Source organism: Bufo bufo, chromosome 4 (assembly GCF_905171765.1).
Source record: "Bufo bufo chromosome 4, aBufBuf1.1, whole genome shotgun sequence".
Classification (NCBI taxonomy): Eukaryota; Metazoa; Chordata; class Amphibia; order Anura; family Bufonidae; genus Bufo; species Bufo bufo.
In genome coordinates this window covers 19,519,985-19,545,274 of record NC_053392.1, presented here as the reverse complement: position 1 = coordinate 19,545,274, position 25,290 = coordinate 19,519,985, and the positions used below count along the sequence as shown (strand labels likewise).

Genomic DNA, 25,290 nt, shown 5'->3' with positions numbered 1-25,290 from the left:
AACAGGCAGCAACGCAATAAATTTATTAACATCAACTTTTATAAACTTTATATAACATTTGAAACAGAACATTAACTTTTTTGCTTACCTGTGATTTTTTTTTGTTTTTACTTTTAGAGGACAAACCTCTCCTTCCCCATGGGACAATGTGCAAAGCGCAAATCGCCCAGAGATGTGGCGAAGTACATTATGCACTTTGTCCCAGGTTAAAGGAGAGGTTTGCAGCAGCTGTGAGTGTAAGGGCCCTAAGACCCCTGTGTGCCTGTCCTGTGTCATGCGATCCCTACACTAATAGTGTACCTGTGTGTGGTACTTGCGGAAACACTCCCCTATGCATAGAGCAGGCTGGTCAGGAGAGTCAGGGCAAAAAACGGTGGCATCACGTGTCACGCCTTATTCCAGCCCTGCTACAGACACAACATCTTTTTCTTGGGGAACGGTGAGTTGGGGTACCAGGATAGACACTCGGGAAGTGTCTGCCATGTAGCCGGTTAACTACATCAGGGACTTGGAGCACGGACCCTCCTGGATACAGGAGTTCCGAAATGATGTCTTCCTGTAATTTTAGAGGGATCCCGTTCTCCCAGCCTTAGAGAACAAAACTATTATAGACAGCCAATTGAATTAAATATACAGACACCTTCTTATACCAGCGTCTGGTGCGGTGGGACACTAAATAGGGAGCCAACATCTGGTCATTGAAGTCCACCCCTCCCATGTGAAGGTTATAGTCGTGGACAGAGAGGGGTTTCTCAATGACTCCAGTTGCCCTTTCAATTTGTACTGTCGTGTCTGCGTGAATGGTGGACAGAAGGTAAACGTCCCTCTTGTCCCTTTACTTCACCGCGAGCAGTTCTTGGTCACACAAGGCAGCCCTCTTCCCCGTGCAAGTCGGGTATTAACGAGCCGTTGGGGGAAACCCCGGCGACTAGGTCACGCGGTGCCACAGCATTGAATTCCAACTATATGTAAGTGCCGAAAGAGGGCCACGCTTGTGTAAAAATTGGCCACCTATAAGTGGTATCCCTTGTGAAGTAATGGTGACACCAAGTCCCAGACAATCTTGCCACTGCTCCCCAGGTAGTCAGGGCATCCGACCGGCTACAGTTTTGAGTCTTTTCCCTCATAGACCCTAAAACGATATGTATAGCCTGTGGCCCTTTCACAGAGCTTATACAGTTTGACCCCATACCGGGCGCGCTTGCTGGAGATGTACTGTTTGATGCCAAGGCGCCTGGTAAAATGTACAAGGGACTCGTCTATGCAGATGTTCTGATTGGGGGTATACACATCTGCAAACCTGGATGACAAACGGTCTATGAGGGGCCGAATTTTGTGGAGCCGGTCATAAGCAGGGTGGCCTCTTGGATGACAGGTTTTATTGTCAGTGAAATGCATAAAGCGCATGATGCCCTCAAAACGTGCCCTGGACATAGCAGCAGAGAACATGGGCATGTAATGTATTGGGTCTTTAGACCAATAGGACCGCAATACATTTTTTTTAGTTAGACCCATGCTGAGGATAAGGCCCAAAAATATTTTAAATTTGGAAACTGTGACTGGTTTCCCCCCGAAAGGCTGGGCATAGAAGCTTCCCGGATTGGTGGCTATATACTGTGTGGCGTAGCGGTTGGTTTCTGCCACAACAAAGTCATAGAGATCAGTAGTGAAGAACAGCTCAAAAAACTCAAGGGCTGATCCTAAATGAGCTGTCTCCATGCAAACTCCAGACTGGGCGGTGAAAGGGGGCAATACGGGTGCGGAGGAAGCAGGGAATTGCCAATTTGGGTTTGCCAGCACCTCTGGGAGACTAAGGGCTCTGCGGGCCTGTGAACGTGGTGGCTGCGACGGGGGAGTTACTGCACGTGCCACCGTGCCAGCTTGAACTGCCCTTCTGGTGCTCGCCACTTCAGCAGGGAATACGGCAGTGCTGGTAGAAGGTCCAGGATGTTCTGCGCTGCTGGCGTATGCCGGACCATAAAAAAGATCAGCGCTAACACCACTCTGCTGCAAATGAGGCTCATCACGCCGGGTATGCAGAACACTGACATTGGGTCAGGTACGCCTGACCATAGCAGGGACCTCAACCTCATCATCTTCGCTAGCGGTTAGAGTGCCACTGCTGTCTACAGGTTCATATTCTGAACCACTGGATTCAGCGGGTGAGGCGTCCCCATCGCTTTCATCCATCACGGCCAGAATCCTGTAGGCCTCTTCAGCGGAATAACCCTTGTTTGACATTTTGGGCTAACTAAATTTAAGGGGTATTTCTCTGAGAGTACCCAAGAAAAAGAGCAAACCTACCTAGTAAAAAGGAGTGCTTGCGAAGTAAAACTGCGATCGCTAATAAAGATCCAAAAAGCTCAAAAGTGATCTTTATAGCGCCGCAGCCCTGAACGCAAGTGTGGGCACAAGATCAGGCCTGATCGGGCGAACAATGCGTTTTTTGTAGAGCCTAAGGTGTCCCTAATGTACTGATATAGATCTGATTGCGATCAGTCTTGATCACTTACAGATACTATATAGTACTAGTGCTGATTAGCGTCAGCGATGAAGCTAATCAGCGACTAATCAGTGACTGCGGTGCGGTGGGCTGGGCACTAACCACCTAACAAGTAGCTAAGTAACTGGCAGTGATGAGGGACCCTTACAGGGGGGTGATCAATGACAGGGGGGTGACAGGGTGGTGATCAGGGAGTCTATATGGGGTGATCAGGGGTTAATAAGGGGTTAATAAGTGACAGGGGGTGGGGTGTAGTGTATGTGTGGTGCTTGGTGCTACTTACAGAGCTGCCTGTGTCCTCTGGTGGTCGATCCAAGCAAAATGGACCACCAGAGGAGCAGGTAGCAGGTATATCAGACGCTATTTACAAAATAGCGTCTGACATACCCATTTCATTGGTTCTTATAAAAATCTACAGCCTGCCAGCCAATGATCAGCGCTGGCAGGCTGTAGTTCAACTTGTGAACTGTGCGATCCTGTGAACGCGCGCTCCTGTGAGCGCACGTTCACAGGAAATCTCAGGTCTCACGAGATGACGCCAATAGGCGTCGCTGAGACCTGAGAGCGCTGCCGCCCGGACGCCTATCGGCGTTACAGTGGCGGCAAGCGGTTAAAGAAAACCTCTCAACTGGATTTTGGGCTGCTAGATCGCCGCTAGCACATCCACAATATTCAGTCCCCATAGCTCTGTGTGCTTTTATTGTGTCGATAAGATGATTTTATATATATATATGTAAATGAGGCAAGTAAGAAGCCCAAGAAGCTGTTACTAACATTTCCGGAGCCCGCCATCCACACTGTGAAGGAGCCCAGCACCCCCCCGCATGCTCTGAATTTCCTCCTTGCTCCCCGATTTCACAAAGCTAGAGAACCGTAATCTCATGATGCGCGAGCTAGCGCATGCGTATTGTCATAGAAACATAGAAACATAGAATGTGTCGGCAGATAAGAACCATTTGGCCCATCTAGTCTGCCCAATATACTGAATACTATGAATAGCCCCTAGCCTTATCTTATATGAAGGATGGCCTTATGCCTATCCCATGCATGCTTAAACTCCTTCACTTTGCAGCTACCACTTCTGCAGGAAGGCTATTCCATGCATCCACTACTCTCTCGGTAAAGTAATGCTTCCTGATATTACTTTTAAACCTTTGCCCCTCTAATTTAAAACGATGTCCTCTTGTAGCAGTTTTTTCTTCTTTTAAATCTTCTCTCCTCTTTTACCTTGTTGATTCCCTTTATGTATTTAGCAGTTTCTCTCATCTCCCCTCTGTCTCGTCTTTCTTCCAAGCTATACATGTTAAGGTCCTTTAACCTTTCCTGGTAAGTTTTATCCTGCAATCCATGTACCAGTTTAGTAGCTCTTCTCTGAACTCTCTCCAAAGTATCAATATCCTTCTGGAGATATGGTCTCCAGTACTGAGCACAATACTCCAAATGAGGTCTCACTAGTGCTCTGTAGAGCGGCATGAGCGCCTCCCTCTGTCTACTAGTAATGCCTCTCCCTATACACCCAAGCATTCTGCTAGCATTTCCTGCTGCTCTATGACATTGTCTGCCTAACTTTAAGTCTTCTGGAATAATGACCCCTAAACCCCTTTCCTCAGATACTGAGGTTAGGACTGTATCACTGATATTATATTCTGCTCTTGGATTTTTACGCCCCAGGTGCATTATCTTGCATTTATCAACATTAAATTTTAGTTGCCATATTTTTGACCATTCCTCTAGTTTTTCTAAGTCCTTTTCCATTTGGTGTATCCCTCCAGGAACATCAACCCTGTTACAAATCTTTGTGTCATCAGCAAAAAGACACACCTTACCATCGAGGCCTTCTGCAATTTCACTGATAAAGATATTAAACAATATGGGTCCCAGAACAGATCCCTGAGGTACCCCACTGGTAACAAGACCTTGGTCTGAATATACTCCATTGACTACAACCCTCTGTTGCCTGTCCCTCAGCCACTGCCTAATCCATTCAACAATATGGGAGTCCAAGTCCAAAGACTGCACTTTATTGATAAGCTTTCTATGTGGGACAGTATCAAAAGCCTTACTAAAGTCTAGATAAGCGATGTCTACTGCACCTCCTCCATCTATTATTTTAGTCACCCAATCAAAATAATCAATAAGATTAGTTTGACATGATCTCCCTGAAGTAAACCCATGCTGTTTTTCATCTTTCAATCCATGGGATTTTAGATGTTCTACAATCCTCTCCTTAAGTATGGTTTCCATTAATTTCCCCACTATTGATGTCAGGCTTACTGGCCTATAGTTGCCCGATTCCTCCCTACTACCTTTCTTGTTAATGGGTACAACATTTGCTAATTTCCAATCTTCTGGGACGACTCCTGTTGCCAGTGATTGGTTAAATAAATCTGTTAATGGTTTTGCTAGTTCACCGCTGAGCTCTTTTAATAGCTTTGGGTGTATCCCATCAGGCCCCTGTGACTTATTTGTATTAATTTTAGACAGCTGACTTAGAACCTCTTCCTCTGTAAAGACACATGCATCAAAAGATTCATTAGTCTTCTTTCCTAACTGAGGTCCTTCTCCTTCATTTTCCTTTGTAAAAACTGAACAGAAATATTCATTGAGGCAGTCAGCTAGTTCTTTATCTTCTTCCATATACCTTCCTTCTTTTGTTTTTAATTTGGTAATTCCTTGTTTTAGTTTCCTTCCTATTGTCGGCATAGTGTTCCTTCCCTGTGCTGGCATCAGCCTCAGGGAACGAACTGAGCATGTGCTAGCTTGTGCATCGCGAGATTACGGCGCTCTAGCTTTGTGACCTTGGGGAGCAAGGAGGAGATTTGGAGGATGCACTCCTTCACGGTGGGCGTGGCTGGGCTCCTTCACAGTGGGTGTGGCTGGGCTCCTTCACAGTGGGCGTGGCTGGGCTCCTTCACAGTGGGCGTGGCTGGGCTCCGAGTTGGAGAACGCTGGACTCATCTCTGAAGCATGGTGGAGACAGGACTCATCTAAGGTTTATTTATATATTTATAAAATCGTTTTTTTGACACAATAAAAGCACACAGAGCTATGGGGACTGGGTATTGCGGATCTGCTAGCGGAGATCTAGCAGCCCATGTCCTTAGCTCTATACCCAACATACAGGTGACAGGTTCCCTTTAGGTCTGTGTGTTTTTAGTGTTTTTAATTTGTAAATCCACTTAAATAATTTTTGCCAATGAGTCACCTCCTCACCATTTTTTATCTTATATTTAATTTTATGTTATTAACAGGATTTTGGAATATTGTGAGGAGAAGGTTTTGATTAAAAAAATAATATTTTAGGTTAATGTTTTTATAAGGGGGCAGTTCATATGCTTGTAATTTATATGCTTGTATTTGTTTAATATATATGTGCAATAATAGTTAAAGGGCAGTTATCCCTTGAGGCGGTTGCACTTTGAGTATCTGAACACATAAATCGAACGCCCTAATTGGGGTGGAATATACGCCCCTGACAAAGCGAAAGTGAAACTTAGGTCGGGCTACACCACGAGGGTGATCACCTATATGATAAGCCTTTTATTCTACTGTTTTTGTGAGTATAGCAAATACCAAGGGACTTTACGCTGTCGGTGGTACTTCACTATCTTTGCGCACCTTTCTGGTATCCACAGAAAAATTGACCCGGGCACTGGGAGCTTGCTGTGGACCACCGATGTTTGTCTATATCCAAATCTGGTTGCTGACATAACCTAGTGTAGGATATCTTCTGCAAAACTGAGAGCAGCGCGGTCCTGTATTGGAATTCTTACAATCCCTTGTATGCTGTATGGCTCATATATGCACAATCCACGTTTCTATGTCGGGTTTTCTACCTTGCTGTTTTTCCTTCATGTCTTGCTTCTTTTTGTACTTAAACCTACAGTTTATTTTATATTTTCCAGAAATGCATGGGCTTGATGATTTTAATCTTCCTATTTCCTGAGAGACATTTTATGTATTTTATAACGAGTGCTGATCAGACCTCGCTTTACCTATTGTGTTTCCTGGGACCCAGCCCTGTGTTCATGCACCGTGCTACCTGTGGAGGTGAGCTGATTCAAATATTCTTATTCCTTCTTATCTCATATATATTGTGACAACTAAGGCTACTTTCACACTAGCGTTCGGAGCGGGTCAGACGGATCTGCTCCTATAATGCAGACGTTTGTATCCGTTCAGAACGGATCCGTCTGCATTATAACTTAGAAAAATTTCTAAGTGTGAAAGTAGCCTGAGCGGATCCGTCCAGACTTTACATTGAAAGTCAATGGGGGCGGATCCGCTTGAAGATTGAGCCATATTGTGTCATCTTCAAACGGATCCGTCCCCATTGACTTCCATTATAAGTCTGGACGGATCCACTCGCCTCCGCACGGATCCACTCGCCTCCGCACGCCTCCGCACGGCCAGGCGGACACCCGTACGCTGCAAGCAGCGTTTAGGTGTCCGCCTGCTGAGCGGAGCAGAGGCTGAACGCTGGCAGACTGATGCATTCTCAGCAGATCCGCCTCCACTGAGAATGCATTAGGGCTGGACGGCTGCGTTCAGGGCCGCTTGTGAGCCCCTTCAAACGGAGCTCACGAGCGGACACCTGAACGCAGGTGTGAAAGTAGCCTAAGGGTCAATAAGCTCTCCAGGATTGCCGTCTTCTCCGCATAGACTGTTGGCACACATCAAGAAGCCACTCCAACACTGCAGATTTGGGCGCAAACTGGCTACCAACCAGCTCCCCAAAACACAACTCAGTGCTTACCCCACACAGGGTTAAGGGGTCCAGGCTCCCACAGGCCTTGCACAGCCTGCTCCTTCCTCAGACTGGGAGCCCTGATTGAGGAGCTCAGCCCACCTTTACCTGAGCTCCTCAGCCGGCTGCTAATTATCTTAATTACCAGCGTAGCTGCTACAGACAGTGTGAAAAACCTATTTTTCCTGCCTTTCTTGTTCTCACCCAGCTTCCTCTGTGTGAGATACACCATTTTAATGGTCCTCATATGGCCCTCTGGCAGCTCCACTTTCACAATATATTGTCTTGTAAATGTAAATGGAAATGTTCTTCCACCACCAAAGATACAAGATGTTCCTGGCAATAATTATCAGCCAGTCATAATTACAGTAGTATCTTCATATGGTACTAAAGATTAGGAAATCCAAGATTGTGGAAGAGTATGTCTCACCCTGTATCTTCTCCTCCCTTCCTTCTACATCTCTATAAATGGTGAGTCCTTCACCTAGATTGATTATATCTCCAGTGCTCAGCAGATATGGCACCGGTGACCGGCTCTCTCATTGTTCTCATTCTGTGCTGTGCAGGAGCATTAGCAGACATCATTGACAAACCACCACCACCATCAGGTAATCCTACTAAGCATGCTGACAAGTCACAGGGATGAATTTAGAACCTTCTAAGTGGCATCTAATGGCTGTTTCACATATTTCAGTTGTGTCTGGCTACTTTCTTGTGCTGGATATAACTGATGACCAGGCTGAGGTCCTGTCTGATGTCCATAGCTGCACTGAGAAATGTAGACTGCATAGGAAGAGGTCCAGTGGTGAAACTGATGCTTTTAGACACAAAAAAACCCAAAGGAAGCTAAAGGGTCAGTTGTGCCATCACTTTCCCATTGAGGGCTTGTGTACTATGGGAAAATGGAGTTGGGGATGGGGATGGGGGTGAATATATGTGAAAATGTGTAAAGGAGAGTTTCAAGGAGTTCTTTAAACTTGGCTCAGAGCAGGGGGTTTTATAAATTACAGGAAATAATTTCACATTGATATCATATTCACAATACACATGACCACTGCTGCCAATCAATTGTCTTAGTGTTCATGCGCCACTCATGTCACTGGGATCAGAATGTGGCTCTGAAGATAAAGGACATATAAAAGGTAAACATGGGATTTTTTTCTTTAGTTTACACAGCCCCTGGCTCTCGGTGCTGCTCTCGGCTAAGATGTTAAAATCTTGTAAATCTTTGTTGTGATCTCTGTCATTGTTTCCTTCTCTTCGTTGTTCTTCCTCTTTCTCTATTTCCTTTCATCTATTGAGCATCACAGTCAAGAATAACATGAACAATTTTTTTCTTGGCATGATCAAGACTCCACTGTTTTTTCTTTTTTTCTCCTACAACCTTAAATGCTATGTACACCTTTGGAGGTATTTTTTACATTTTTGTATTGAACTTATGTTGAGCTAAAAATCACTTGGTCATTTCAATTGGTCTTTATTAGAAATATGGAGCCTTTTTTCTGTACAGAGCTGAGATGCTCTAGTAACAGCTTCTAGATGTTCTCCTTTTTTTCTGTTGGGGAGCTGGCAGGCTCCTTATCTCTGATCTCTGACCTTATAAAAACTCTTTATAACTCAATCCTTATCTTACTGATAATAATGTGACTTAAATAAGTGTTTATTAACTCTTAGAAGTTTAGCGATAAGGGTTGTTAGTAGGGATGAGCGAACCTGAACTCTAAAATTCAGGTTCATATCGAACATTGAGGGTTCAGACACCCGAACACGGACTTTGTCACTGAAGTCCATGTTCGGATGCTGAATAAGGCTACTTTCACACTCGCGTTTGGTGCGGATCCGTCATGGATTTGCACAAATGCTTCCATTCAGATAATACAAACGCATGCATCCGTTAAGAACCAATCCGTTTGTATTATCTGTAACATAGCCAAAACAGATCCGTCTTGAACACCATTGAAAGTCAATAGGGTACAGATCAGTCTTCTATTGTGCCATATTGTGTCAATGAAAACGGATCCGTCCCCATTGACTTATATTGTGTGTCAGGATCTGTTTGCCTCCGCATCGTCAGGCGGACGTTTTGGTGTCCGCCTCCAGAGTGGAATGGAAGCGGAACAGAGGTAAACTGATGCATGCTGAACAGATCCTTTCAGAATGCATTAGGGCAAAACTGATCTATTTTGGGACGCTTGTGAGAGCCCTGAAACGGATCTCACAAATGGAAATCCAAAATGCCAGTGTGAAAATAGCCTAAAGTGTGTTGAAATCAACAAGCTTTGTAGCTGTGGGCACTCTAACCAATCACAGTCATGTCTAGTATTGGCATGGCTGTGATTGGCCGGAGCAGCACATGACCCAGCCTGTATAAATGCCGGATCACGCGTGGCACTGCCATTCTGCTCTAACTAGTATAGGGACAGGATGCAGCCAGAGTGAGGATCAGTGTTAGGCAATAAGGCTGTGGTGCATTCGGCAATGATGCTCTGGGTGCAGTCTAAAATACAGTAAAGCTCTGCATCCATGACACAGAAATAATATTGTTCATCTGGATGTTAATTCTGTGTCTGACCTATAGCTATCTTTGAGGGAAATACACCTCATTTGCACCCGTGACACAGAAATACAGTACTTAGTCTGTTAATTGTGTGTGTGACATAAACCTATATTATGGGGTGAGATACTGTACACCTCATTTGCACCCGTGACACAAAAATACAAATGTTCATTTGTCTGTCAATTTTGTGGGTAACCTCAAAGAATGAGGAGAACAGCGAGGCATACATTTTTTAAACCTAAGCACCACCTACATGGCCAGGCATCTAAATGCAGAGCACGAGCTGCAGTGGAGTAGACACCTGAAAAACCATTACAGATCTGAAGTTCCTCTTGCTCCCTCTTCTGCTGCGGTCTCGGCCTCTTACTCCCCCTCTCGAGCAACAGGGCCACCTGGCTCCTCGCAAAGAGAGGATGTGACAGCACCAACACCACCAGTGTTACCAAGCATCTCCACACTGCCCCATGTAAGCATTCAGCTGTCCATCCCCCAAACACTGGAGAGAAGGAGGAAGTACCCCTCTACCCATCTGCGAGCTCTGGGCCTAAATGCCAGAATTTCCAAATTGCTGCCTTTGAAATGCTGCCATTCCGTCTGGTGGAGATAGACACTTTTAAAAACGTTATGGCACTGGCTATCCCACATTACTTGGGTCCAAGCCTCCACTACTTTTCCATGCGGGCCATCCCTGCCCTGCATGAAAAAGTGGCGGACAAAATCGGGTGTGCTCTGCACAATGCATTCAGTGGAAAAATCCACAAAACCACTGATACGTGGACGTTATGTCACCCTAACTACCCACTGGGTAAAAGTAGTGGGAGCAGAGCCTGAGGCGGAAAGCGTTTTGGCGCATGTCCTACCGCCGCCAAGGATTGCTGGACTTTTCTTGTTGCCTCTGACTCCGCTTTCTACTCTACTGCCTCCTCATACGGTCAGCTTAACACCTGCAACACCAACTTCAGCACAACGAGGGGTAAACGACAGCAGGCTGTTTTGAAACTCATCTGTTTGGGGAAAAAAAAACACACCGTGCAGGAACTGTGGACGGGCATGGAACAACAGACCTGGTGGTGTGCGATAACTGGCATAATCACATAACAGCTCTGGACCTAGCCGGTTTGAAGCACATCATTTGCCTGGCGCATGTACTGAATTTGGTGGTGTAGAGGTGCAACGGGCGCCTCCCCCTGGGACCCTCTATAAAACGCGTCCCAGGTGTAGGAAATGCAGAGTGGTATAATGGTGTGAACCAAATGTCTATTTATGTGTGTAACGGTGCTCCTACCTAGATACCGCTGGACCCCAGGCTTTGGTTCCGAAGCAATAAATAGGGGGAATAATTGAGGAATAAAAGAATAATTTGAGTCCAGACCTTGAGATGAAGTTCAATGGCAGCTTTACTTGAATTAATGTTTCTCCAAAACGGTTTATAGGCTTTGTCTTGGTTCCAGCAGTCTTTAGCTTGAAACTGGCAGGCAAACTCCACTCTGCTAAATCTGTTTCTCTCTGACTCTGCTGTACTGACACCCTGGCTGTATAACTCAGATTCTTCTGTATGCTGCACTTCACTTTGTAGTCTGACTTTAGGTTATGCCAGGGAACTTTCCTCCCTGCTCCTGATGCTTTAAGCTTTGGCCTCCATGGTCAGCAGAGCTTAGGATGCTCTGGCTGGCATTGGCACGTCCAGCAGAGAGAGGTGCCCCTGCACAATTTTCCCCTAGCTGGGGGTAAGCTAGACTGGAACTAACTGGTCCCTACACTTTCTGCAGGAAGTAGGGATGGCCCACTCCTCTACAGAGGGGGGTTAGAATGGAATGGCAAGTTCCATCCTATCTAAGTACATCTCTGCCATGTTTGCTGCCACCTGATGGTGAACCAGGCACATTACATGAACAGTTTCATAACATTAGAAATGCACAGTGTGGAGGACCTAGAATAAATGCATAAGATGACATGATGTTAGACCAATAAAGACAATAGTAAGGTACAGAAGTGGTAACAGCACTCTGGGGTGTTACAGAGGTTAATGAAGAATTATCCCGCTATCTCAGAGCTGCAGCAGAAAGTGCTGGCTATCTGAGCGGGTTTTCAACATTCTCAAACTGCGGCTTGCCTGTCTGTGCTGCAGCGTAACTTTGGTCTTCCTGCTCCCCGCCTCATATGCAATGTGTCCACAAGGTGGAAATCTTCCTTGCACATGCTGCTGAGACTGTGCGAGCAGAAATAGGTGTTAGTGGAGTTTCAGCTGCAGCACACACGGGTGACTCTCTCTGCGGAACAGCAAAATTTCACCAACGAGTGGGCCTCCATGAGTGACTTGTGTGCCGTGTTGCACTGCTTCAAGTACTCCACCAACATGGCCAGTGCTGATGACACCATCATCAGCGTTACTATCCTACTTCCATGTCTCCTTGAAAAAACGCTTATGGCGATGATGGATGAGGTGGTAGGAAGGAGCAACAGGGATCATTCATATGGTTATAAGGCAAGTCGTCCACACGTGGCTTGGAGGGTGGGCTCCTGCACGAACAGCGGCCAGGTACACAATTATCCAGCCAGAGCACAGTTTTGGAGGATGATGATGATAAGCAGGAGGAGGAGGAACCATGTTCACAGCAGGATGGCACCCAAAGCAGCTCATGGGCATCTCTAGAGCGTGACTGGGGGATACAGAGGACACAGACAATACACCTCCCACCAAGGACAGGTTGTCGTTGTCTCTGGGCAGCCTGGCACACATTATTGACTACATGCTGCAGTGTCTCAGTTGCCCTCATTCTTACCAGTGATGATTAATTAGTGGCAACTCTGCTGGATCCTCACTACAAGGACAACATGACATCTTTACTTCTGTCACTGGAGCATGATTGGAAGATGTGTGAATATAAGTGCACGTTGGTAGACACAATACTGACGACATTCCTACCTGACAGAAGGGGCTCAGTGGAAGCACACCGTGGAGGAGGAGGAGGAAGTCACCAACACAGCTGGGGCTCCGGAACTACCTCAGAAGGGAGGGTTAGCATGGAAAACCTTCGTCAGCAGGCCACAACTTCCAGCACCACCGTCTGATACAAACTATATTAGGCTACTTTCGCACTCGCGTTTTGTGCGGATCTGTCATGGACGGATCCGTTCAGATATTACAAACCTCTGCATCCGTTCAGAACGGATCCGTTTGTATTATCTTTAACATAGCCAAGACGGATCCGTCTTGTACACCATTGAAAGTCAATAGAGGATGGATCCGTTTTCTATTGTGTCAGATTGTGTCAGTGAAAACGGATCAGTCCCTATTGACTTACATTGTGTGCCAGGACGGATCCGTTTGGCTCAGTTTCATCAGACGGACAACAAAGCGCTACAAGCAGCTGCCAGAGCAGAATGGAGACTGAACGGAGGCAAACTGATGCATTCTGAGCGGATCCTTTTCCATTCAGAATGCATTAGAATGCAAACTGATCCGTTTTGGACCGCTTGTGAGAGCCCCAGACTTAGCAGGACATGGTGGAAGAGTACATAGCCATACATCTGCACATACTGACTGTTGGGTCTGCCCCATTTAACTTCTGGATCTCCAAATTGGGCACATGGCCTGAGCTTTCCGTTTACACTTTGGAGGTGCTGGCCTGCCCTGTGGCAAGTGTGTTGTCGAAATGTGTGTTTAGCACCGCAAAGGAGGTGATAACGGACAACCGCATCCACCTGTCCACAGCCAACGTGGACAAGCTCACATTCATTAAAATGAACCAGGCATGGATCCCACGAGACTTGTCCGTACCTTTGAGTAGAGAAGTATACCGGCCGCACCCAGCCATCGTTATACTCCAGCATAGTTTGTGCATTCTTTTTTTGCCATTTCCCAATGTGTTGAGGCCTCCACAAATAAAAAATAAAAATAAAAAAACTCCACAAAAACAGTGTTGGCTACCTCCTCCGCCTCTTCCACTTACATCGCTAAGTCCACGGCATCCTCAACCTCCTACTCCACTTCGACCTCTGCTCCTGGTTCAATATTTATTTTTTATCTCTTCTATGTTATTTGAAGTCATTTCCCTATCCACATTTGTTTGCGGGTTAATTGTCCTGCTCTTACCCCCATTTTGCTTCCTTTCGCAGCCCTCCAGCCCTTTCTGAGACACTTTTATAGCCATTTTACAGCATTAAAGTTCAGGACCCCATTGACTACTATGGGGTTTGGGTTTGATTTCGGGTCAATTTCTAAAGTTCTACCAAACCTGTCGAACCCGAATATCCACGGGTCCGCTCATCCCTAGTTATTAAATGACCGGCACAAAATGAAAGTATCAGTTTGAAATATCAGTTTGAAAATTGAAAATATGATTTTAGCCAAAAATGAGTAAAACACAATCATAAACAAAAATTGCCTCCGAATGTGTAAATAGCCTTTAAGTTAATTGAGGCCACATTGGCAGGTGCCCGGCATGAGGGACAGAGACCTCTAGACATTTTCATGTACTCCTACCCTGTTATGTCTCCAAGTCTACTCCACCATTTAACCTTTAACAGGTCATTATTTGGGTCTGTTCTAGCTAGATCAGGAATGATACCATGTGTCTGACCAGTCTAACTATTCACGCATATCTTTGTAATGCGTTTTGCACTCGTGTGAGAAAAATTGCACATGTTTGGTACCCAAACCTGAAATTCTTCATATGATCCATCACCATGGTAAAAGATCATGTGATGGACCATGTGATGACCGGAGTGACGTCACCACAGGTCCTTTTCCTGCAATCAGCAAAGAAGGAGATAGAAGAGAAGCCGGGCTGCGCGATCAAGTGGATTAAGGTGAGTTTAATTATTTTTATTTATTTGTTAACCCCTCCAGCTCTGTTTTACTATGCATTCTGTATTCAGAATGCTATTATTTTCCCTTATAACCATGTTATAAGGGGAAATAATAATGATCGGGTCTCCATCCCGATCGTCTCCTAGCAACCGTACGTGAAAATCGCACCGCATGCGCACTTGCTTGCGGATGCTTGCGATTTTCACGCAACCCCATTTATTTCTATGGGGCCTGCGTTACGTGAAAAACGCACAAAGAGGAGCATGCTGCGATTTTCACGCAACGCACAAGTGATGTGTGAAAATCACCGCTCGTGTGCACAGCTCCATAGAAATGAATGGGTCATGATTCAGTGCGGGTGCAATGCGTTCACCTCACGCATCGCATACGCGCGGAATACTCGCCCGTGTGAAAGGGGTCTAATGGATGGTAGAAATAAAGGTTCATGAGGTTGCCTGAGAGGGGTTTTATACTTGCTGATCCCCAACCCTCCTGTTCTGACATTTAACTAGTTCCCACTGGTCCAATCTTCCCAGTCTAATGTCTCTATGCTGCAAAATGCCTGGACATGCCTGCTCATTCAATCACTTCTAACAATAATGATCTACCTCATTCATTAAGCAAACATTGCCTGGAATTTCTTTGGTAGAAAGCTGAGACCATTAGAGGTCAGTGAAGTGTCAGAGTGCGAGGGTATGTCCTCTTTTTAATTCTACTCTGAGCCCTTTCCAATGAATTTTCCCACCTGGACAACCCCTTTTGTTCTTTATGACTACTGTCCACAAAAGTTGTATGCCTTCAACAATACCTTCAGAATCTCAAATAACCTGTTTGGAACCTCAGTGATCAGCTGTCATCTACAAGAGAACCTCACAGCAAGTGTGCAGATCTATTGTATAACTTCATTGTCAAAAAGAAACTGAAACATCACACTTGGTCATTGAAGTCAATACTCAGTTCTTGTAAAGCACTGACATGCTGGTTCTTTCACAGATAGACAATCTGTTCTACTTCAATATTTCTCAGTATGTCTTCTCGCTTGTTCATTCCCACAAGCCTTTTCCAACTAGAGGAGACTGAGCTAATAACCATGTTAAAGTTTAGACGGAGAGGGTAGACATGTTGAGAAATAAGAGTGAGGATATATGTAAATGTGTAGATGTCACATTCCTAGTGGTGGACATCTGCCAACACATTCATGCCCTTTAACTCCAGACACAATGAACTCTATGGAGCAGGAGTAATGGACACCAGCATTCAAAAGATCTTTTTATTCCCCTCCATATACAGAGTGTGTCATTGCTCAGAACTAGTGCACTTGATGGCCCCATGTACAATCTAAGAGAAGAGAAAGTCAGTGAATTACATGTATATTCAACCAGCATTTTCATAGTAGGGTGAGGGTTCCATGGTTGTTTGAAGCCTTATAGACAAAGCTATGGGATGTCTACTGTCCTAAATGTAAACAGCATGATCTTCAGGTTTTGGTTTTATGGTTATAGTTAGGATCCTTCTGGAGGAGACAGTTCTGTCCATAGAAGGAAAATGTTTCCAACAGAAGAAAAGCCGGTCAAAGAAGAGACAATGTGACCAGCAAACTGGTAGCTGAAATATCTCACTTTTTGAACCTGGTTAATATGAGGTCCGTAACTGTGTGAAAACCTTGTGACTAGGGATGAGCGAACCCGAACTGTATAGTTTTGGGGTGTCCGTGGAACGGACCCGAACCCGAACATTTTCGTAAAAGTCTGGGTTCTGGTTCGGTGTTCGGCGCTTTCTTGGCTCTTTTTGAAAGGCTGCAAAGCAGCCAATTAACAAGCGTCATACTACTTGCCCCAAGATGCCATCACAGCCATGCCTACTATTGGCATGGCTGTGATTGGCCAGTGCAGCATGTGACCCAGCCCCTATTTAAGCTGGAGTCACGTAGCGCTGCACGTCACTCTGCTCTGATCAGTGTAGGGAGAGGTTGCAGCTGCTGTTAGGGAGAGATTAGACAGTGATTAACTCTGCAAAAACACTTAATTCAGTGATTGATCTACAGCTGGGGATCATTGAACTGCTGCTATTTAATTGCTCACTGTTTTTAGGCTGCCCAGAGCATTTTTATGTCACTTTTTTCTTGGGTGATCGGCGGCCATTTTGTGTCTTGTGGTGCGCCAGCGCAAGCTGCCACCAAGTCCATTTAACCATCAATAGTGTGTTTTTTTTTTTGCTATATCCTACATCAGGGGCTTGGCTGTGCTTGCTATTTTATTGAGGGGTAAAATACAATTGCCAAAATAGCAGTACCCTAAATCTGGTGTTTCAGCTGTGGCTAGCCAATTGTAATACTGTCTGCTGTCTGCCGAAGCACAGTTTTTGTTCTGGGTTGAATACAATTCCCAACTTAGCAATTCCCTAAATAATTTTTTTCTGCTGTATCAGGCCAAGTTTAAATCGATCCATAAAAGGGTATATTAGATTTAAGGTGCGGATAGTGTCATCCTCAATAACTTCACACGCTACCGTGCATTTCCAAGTTTAATTCTGTCCGTAAACGTAAACCTGTCACCCAGCGCCTAAATAATAGGCCTAAAATTTATATTCAGCTAAATCTGTGTTTATTGCTGAGGCTGGTCAATTCATTTAGTGTCCGCCAAAGTACAGTTTTTGTTCTGGGTTGAAATACAATTCCCAACTTAGAGCAGAAACCACAAATTTAGGGAATTACTATCAGGCCAAGGTTAAATCTATCCATAAAAGGGTATATTAGATTGAAGGTGCGGATAGTGTCATCCTCAATAACTTCACACGCTACCGTGCATTTCCAAGTTTAATTCTGTCCGCAAACGTATACTGGTCATCCAGCGCCTAAATACTAGGCCTACAATTTATATTCAGCTAAATCTGTGATTATTGCTGAGGCTGGTCAATTCATTTAGTGTCCGCCAAAGCACAGTTTTTCTTCTGGGTTGAAATACAATTCCCAACTTAGCAATTCTCTAAATCAGTGGTTTCTGCTGTATCAGGCCAACTTTAAATCTATCCATAAAAGGGTATATTAGATTGAAGGTGCGGATAGGGTCATCCTCAATAACTTCACACGCTACCGTGCATTTCCAAGTCTAATTCTGTCCGTAAGCGTATAGCGGTCATCCAGCGCCTAAATACTAGGCCTACAATTTATATTCAGCTAAATCTGTCGTTACTGTTGTGCCTGTATTAGTGTAATACGGTACCTAAATAGATAGCCAGATAGTTTTAGGTGGCTGTAAAAAAAGGCCTGAATTTGAATTCAATACATTGGGCCAAATATTTTTTTTCTTATTGTGGTGAACGGTAACAATGAGGAAAACATCTAGTAAGGGACGCGGACATGGTCGTGGTGGTGTTAGTGGACCCTCTGGTGCTGGGAGAGGACGTGGCCGTTCTGCCACAGCTACACGTCCTAGTAAACCAACTACCTCAGGTCCCAGTAGCCAGCAGAATTTACAGCGATATTTTGTGGGGCCCAATGCCGTTCTAAGGATGGTAAGGCCTGAGCAGGTACAGGCATTAGTCAATTAGGTGGCCGACAGTGGATCCAGCACGTTCACATTATCTCCCACCCAGTCTTCTGCAGAAAGCGCACAGATGGCGCATGAAAACCAAGCCCATCAGTCTGTCACATCACCCCCATGCATATCAGGGAAACTGTCTGAGCCTCAAGTTATGCAGCAGTCTCTTATGCTGTTTGAAGACTCTGCTGGCAGGGTTTCACAAGGGCATCCACCTAACCCTTCCCCAGGGGTGGAAGAGATAGAATGCACTAACGCACAACCACTTATGTTTCCTAATGATTAAGACATGGGAATACCACCTCAGCACATCTGATGATGACGAAACACAGGTGCCAACTGCTGCGTCTTTCTGCAGTGTGCAGACTGAACAGGAGGTCAGGGAGGAAGACTGGGTGGAAGACGATGCAGGGGACGATGAGGTCCTAGACCCCACATGGAATGAAGGTCGTGCCACTGACTTTCAGAATTCGGAGGAAGAGGCAGTGGTGAGACCGAGCCAACAGCGTAGCAAAAGAGGGAGCAATGGGCAAAAGCAGAACACCCGCCGCCAAGAGAGTCCGTCTGCTATTGGCCACCGCCATCTGGGACCCAGCACCCCAAAGGCAGCTTCAAGGAGTTCCCTGGCGTGGCAGTTCTTCAATTAATGTGCTGACGACAAGACCCGAGTGGTTTACACGCTGTGCCATCAGAGCCTGAAGCGAGGCATTAACGTTCTGAACCTTAGCACAACCTGCATGACCAGGCACCTGCATGGAAAGCATGAACTGCAGTGGAGTAAACACCTTAAAAACAAGGAAGTCACTCAGGCTCCCCCTGCTACCTCTTCTGCTGCTGCCGCCTCGGCCTCTTCTGCTGCTGCCGCCGCCTCGGCCTCTTCTGCTGCTGCTGCCGCCCCCTCGGCCTCTTCCTCCACCTCTGGAGGAACATTGGCACCTGCCGCCCAGCAAACAGAGGATGTACCACCAAACCACCACCACCTCCGTCACCAAGCATCTCAACCATGTCACACGGCAGCGTTCAGCTCTCCATCTCACAAACATTTGAGAGAAAGCGTAAATTCCCACCAGGCCACCCTCGATCCCTGGCCCTCAATGCCAGCATTTCTAAACTACTGGCCTATAAAAATGCTGTCATTCAGGCTGGTGGACACAGACAGCTTCAAACAGCTCATGTCGCTTGCTGTCCCACAGTATGTTGTTCCCAGCCGCCACTACTTCAAAAAGAGAGCCGTGCCTTTCCTGCACAACCAAGTATCCGATAAAATCAAGTGTGCACTGCGCAACGCCATCTGTGGCAAGGTCCACCTAACCACAGATACGTGGACCAGTAAGCACGGCCAGGGACGCTATATCTCCCTAACTGCACACTGGGCAAATGTAGTGGCGGCTGGGCCCCAGGCAAAGAGCTGTTTGGCGCACGTCCTTCCGCCGCCAAGGATCGCAGGGCAACATTCTTTGCCTCCTGTTGCCTCCTCCTCCTTCTTGGCTTCCTCCTCCTCTTCTTCCACCTGCTCATCCAGTCAGCCACACACCTTCACCACCAACTTCAGCACAGCCCGGGGTAAACGTCAGCAGGCCATTCTGAAACTCATATGTTTGGGCGACAGGCCCCACACCGCACAGGAGTTGTGGCGGGGTATAGAACAAAAGACCGACGAGTGGTTGCTGCCGGTGAGCCTCAAGCCTGGCCTGGTGGTGTGCGATAATGGGCAAAATCTCGTTGCAGCTCTGGGACTAGCCGGTTTGACGTACATCGCTTGCCTAGCGCATGTGCTGAATTTGGTGGTGCAGAAGTTCATTCGCAACTACCCCGACATGTCAGAGCTGCTGCATAAAGTGCGGGCCGTCTGTGCGCGCTTCCGGCGTTCACATCCTGCCGCTGCTCGCCTGTCTGCGCTACAGCGTAACTTCGGCCTTCCCGATCACCGCCTCATATGCGACGTGCCCACCAGGTGGAACTCCACCTTGCACATGCTGGACAGACTGTGCGAGCAGCAGCAGGCCATAGTGGAGTTTCAGCTGCAGCACGCACGGGTCAGTCGCACTGCGGAACAGCACCACTTCACCACCAATGACTGGGCCTCCATGCGAGACCTGTGTGCCCTGTTGCGCTGTTTCGAGTACTCCACCAACATGGCCAGTGGCGATGATGCCGTTATCAGCGTTACAATACCACTTCTATGTCTCCTTGAGAAAACACTTAGGGCGATGATGGAAGAGGAGGTGGCCCAGGAGGAGGAGGAGGAGGAAGAGGGGTCATTTTTAGCACTTTCAGGCCAGTCTCTTCAAAGTGACTCAGAGGGAGGTTTTTTGCAACAGCAGAGGCCAGGTACAAATGTGGCCAGACAGGGCCCACTACTGGAGGACGATGAGGATGAGGATGAGGTGGAGGAGGATGAGGATGAAGCATGTTCACAGCGGGGTGGCACCCAACGCAGCTCGGGCCCATCACTGGTGCGTGGCTGGGGGGAAACGCAGGACGATGACGATATGCCTCCCACAGAGGACAGCTTATCCTTACCTCTGGGCAGCCTGGCACACATGAGCGACTAAATGCTGCAGTGCCTGAGCAACGACAGCAGCGTTGCCCACATTTTAACGTGTGCGGACTACTGGGTTGCCACCCTGCCGTATCCCCGATACAAAGACAATGTGCCCATCTTACTTCCTGCACTGGAGCGTGATAGAAAGATGCGCGAGTACAAGCGCACATTGGTAGACGCGCTACTGAGAGCATTCCCAAATGTCACAGGGGAACAAGTGGAAGCCCAAGGCGAAGGCAGAGGAGGAGCAAGAGGTCGCCAACGTAGCTGTGTCACGCCCAGCTCCTCTGAGGGCAGGGTTAGCATGGCAGAGATGTGGAAAAGTTTTGTCAACACGCCACAGCTAACTGCACCACCACCTGATACGGAACGTGTTAGCAGGAGGCAACATTTCACTAACATGGTGGAACAGTACGTGTGCACACCCCTCCACGTACTGACTGATGGTTCGGCCCCATTCAACTTCTGGGTCTCCAAATTGTCCACGTGGCCAGAGCTAGCCTTTTATGCCTTGGAGGTGCTGGCCTGCCCGGCGGCCAGCGTTTTGTCTGAACGTGTATTCAGCACGGCAGGGGGCGTCATTACAGACAAACGCAGCCGCCTCTCTTCAGCCAATGTGGACAAGCTGACGTTCATAAAAATGAACCAGGCATGGATCCCACAGGACCTGTCCATCCCTTGTGCAGATTAGATATTAACTACCTCCCCTTAACAATATATTATTCTACTCCAGGGCACTTCCTCATTCAATACTATTTTTATTTTCATTTTACCATTATATTGCGGGGCAACCCAAAGTTGAATGAACCTCTCCTCTGTCTGGGTGCCGGGGCCTAAATGTGTGACAGTGGCCTGTTCCAATGGTGGGTGACGTGAAGCCTGATTCTCTGCTATGGGACCTCTCTCCAATTGATATTAGTTAATTTTTATTTTTTTAATTTTTATTTTAATTCATTTCCCTATCCACATTTGTTTGCAGGGGATTTACCTACATGTTGCTGCCTTTTGCAGCCCTCTAGCTCTTTCCTGGGCTGTTTTACAGCCTATTTAGTGCCGAAAAGTTTGGGTCCCCATTGACTTCAATGGGGTTCGGGTTCGGGACGAAGTTCGGGTCGGGTTCGGATCCCGAACCTGAACATTTCCGGGAAGTTCGGCCGAACTTCTCGAACCCGAACATCCAGGTGTTCGCTCAACTCTACTTGTGACACATCAAAATCTTTAATTACAGAGAAACCAGGAAGATGCCCACCATCTCCACAAATATTTTGTAATCCAACTCCTCTGGATCAGTGCGCCTCAGACACAGAATGTACAGGAAACCAGAAGTGCTGCAGGCTGGGATGCAATAAAAGTTGCACGGTTCCCATCATTGGTGAGTACAATAGAAACCAAATTAAACAAGTAGATGGAGCAGATTATTAGACAGGATTTGGCACCTGGTGCAGGAGTCTGACAGAGCGGTGGGTAACGGACCAGCTCCACCTGATCTGCCAAAACCTGCTTTCACACAAACACATCTCAGAGGTCTCAGAGGTCATCATATGATAGCTCCACAAGGTTCTCTGTGCTCATGTAGAAGTAATGTTTCTAGTGTCATTAAGTACATTTCTTTCAGGTACATAAATTATGTAATCTGTACTGATCCTGAGTTACATCCTGTATTATACTCCAGAGCTGCACTCACTATTCTGCTGGTGCAGTCACTGTGTACATACATTACATTACTTATCCTGTACTGATCCTGAGTTACATCCTGTATTATACTCCAGAGCTGCACTCACTATTCTGCTGGTGCAGTCACTGTGTACATACATTACAATACTTATCCTGAACTGATCCTGAGTTACATCTTGTATTATACTCCAGAGCTGCACTCACTATTCTGCTGGTGCAGTCACTGTGTACATACATTACTTATCCTGTACTGATCCTGAGTTGCATCCTGTATTATACTCCAGAGCTGCACTCACTATTCTGCTGGTGCAGTCACTATGTACATACATTACATTACTTATCCTGTACTGATCCTGTATTACATCTTGTATTTTACTCCAGAGCTGCGCTCACTATTCTGCCATTATCTTGATATCAGTGTCATTGATGTTGCTCTTCCAGTCACTCAGGATATGTAGTGTCGTTTGTTTAGGAAAAGTCTTTCTATAGTTATATCGGGAAATCTAATTAAATGACCATTTTTTTCTCCAGAGAAGCCCGGGATATGCCCACCACCCTGGTTCGTGTGCTCACCTGTGTCCTCTGATCGGCCACTTGGACAATGTGAAGTGGACAGTGATTGTGCAGGAAACAAGAAATGCTGCGTCAGAACTTGTACCCCAGAGTGCATCAGAGTGTAATAAGTGATGTGAGGCCGGCTGGATGCATCTCCGTCCCTCACAGCGGAGGACACATCGCTGATCAGCCTCAGTAATTCTCTCTTCTCGCGGCTTTTCCTTCTCTAGTTGCAGATAAACCTGGAGGTGATAGCGGTGAAGACACTCAGGGCCGGATCCGTTGCCCCAGGTGCTAAGTCTGAATACACCCCCATTAAAGGCAGATTTCTCCTCCTTCTCAGCGATCATAGTGACATTTATCAATGTAATAAAGCAGAAGATGAAAAATGAGACTGAGATGTATCATTGACCGTCCATTGTGATGCATTAAATTATTACCGGTGGCCGAGAAATGCAATTCCTGCTGATTGACCCTGAAATTAGACCCTGCAGTCTAGAGCAGGGCGAGGTCCTGGTGGTCAGAGGTGAGGACTGCGCTCAACCAGACTCATGTGCTGAACCGGTAAATACAAACAGAGCACAATGTACAAGTATCTGAAACAGCACAGAACACATACTAATACCTACATACAATGACTATATAACACCGCCATACTGTGACTGGATAACACCACTAGAGATGGTTCGACAAATTTCCCAAAAAGATTTGCTCTAAAGTTATTTGTGACAAATAGTGTTAAAAAAAACCTGCTATTTCCTGGCTGCAGAGAGCCTCTATAGGGGTGTAGAACACTGTGCCTGTATATGGGTGTAGAACACTGTGCCTGTATAGGGGTGTAGAACACTGTGCCTGTATATGGGTGTAGAACACTGTGCCTGTATAGGGGTGTAGAACACTGTGCCTGTATAGGGGTGTAGAACACTGTGCCTGTATAGCGGTGTAGAACACTGTGCCTGTATATGGGTGTAGAACACTGTGCCTCTATAGGGGTGTAGAACACTGTGCCTGTATAGAGGTGTAGAACACTGTGCCTGTATAGGGGTGTAGAACACTGTGCCTGTATAGCGGTGTAGAACACTGAGCCTGTATAGTGGTGTAGAACACTGTGCCTGTATAGTGGTGTAGAACACTGTGCCTGTATAGGGGTGTAGAACACTGTGCCTGTATATCGGTGTAGAACACTGTGCCTGTATAGTGGTGTAGAACACTGTGCCTGTATATGGGTGTAGAACATTGTGCCTCTATATGGGTGTAGAACATTGTGCCTGTATACGGGTGTAGAACACTGTGCCTGTATAGTGGTGTAGAACACTGTGCCTGTATAGGGGTGTAGAACACTGTGCCTGTATATCGGTGTAGAACACTGTGCCTGTATAGTGGTGTAGAACACTGTGCCTGTATAGTGGTGTAGAACACTGTGCCTGTATAGAGGTGTAGAACACTGTGCCTCTATAGGGGTGTAGAACACTGTGCCTGTATAGGGGTGTAGAACACTGTGCCTGTATAGGGGTGTAGAACACAGTGCCTCTATAGCGGTGTAGAACACTGAGCCTGTATAGTGGTGTAGAACACTGTGCCTGTATAGTGGTGTAGAACACTGTGCCTGTATAGTGGTGTAGAACACTGTGCCTCTATAGGGGTGTAGAACACTGTGCCTGTATATCGGTGTAGAACACTGTGCCTGTATAGCGGTGTAGATTACTGTGCCTGTATAGTGGTGTAGAACACTGTGCCTGTATATGGGTGTAGAACACTGAGCCTGTATAGGGGTGTAGAACACTGTGCCTGTATAGTAGTGTAGAACACTGTGCCTGTATAGGGTGTAGAACATTGTGCCTGTATATGGGTGTAGAACACTGTGCCTCTATATGGGTGTAGAACACTGTGCCTTTATAGGGGTGTAGATCACTGTGCCTGTATATGGGTGTAGAACACTGTGCCTCTATATGGGTGTAGAACACTGTGCCTGTATATGGGTGTAGAACAATGTGCCTCTATAGGGGTGTAGAACACTGTGCCTGTAAATGGGTGTAGAACACTGTGCCTCTATAGGGGTGTAGAACACTGTGCCTGTATATGGGTGTAGAACACTGTGCCTGTATAGGGGTGTAGAACACTGTGCCTCTATATGGGTGTAGAACACTGTGCCTTTATAGGGGTGTAGAACACTGTGCCTGTATAGTGGTGTAGAACACTGTGCCTGTATAGTGGTGTAGAACACTGTGCCTGTATAGTGGTGTAGAACACTGTGCCTGTATAGTGGTGTAGAACACTGTGCCTGTATAGGGGTGTAGAACACTGTGCCTATATATGGGTGTAGAACACTGTGCCTGTATAGGGGTGTAGAACACTGT

General features: G+C 46.4%; 1 protein-coding gene across 1 annotated transcript; it reads left to right on the top strand.

Moving 5' to 3' along the window:
- The first annotated feature begins 7,729 nt into the window (after nucleotides 1-7,729).
- LOC120997024 (WAP four-disulfide core domain protein 2-like) lies at nucleotides 7,730-23,325 on the top strand. Its single transcript, XM_040426937.1, has 3 exons — nucleotides 7,730-7,858; nucleotides 21,933-22,076; nucleotides 22,910-23,325. Exons 1-3 carry the CDS (start codon nucleotides 7,768-7,770, stop codon nucleotides 23,056-23,058), a joined length of 384 nt encoding a protein of 127 aa, XP_040282871.1. The 5' UTR covers nucleotides 7,730-7,767; the 3' UTR covers nucleotides 23,059-23,325.
- The last annotated feature ends 1,965 nt before the right edge of the window (nucleotides 23,326-25,290 follow it).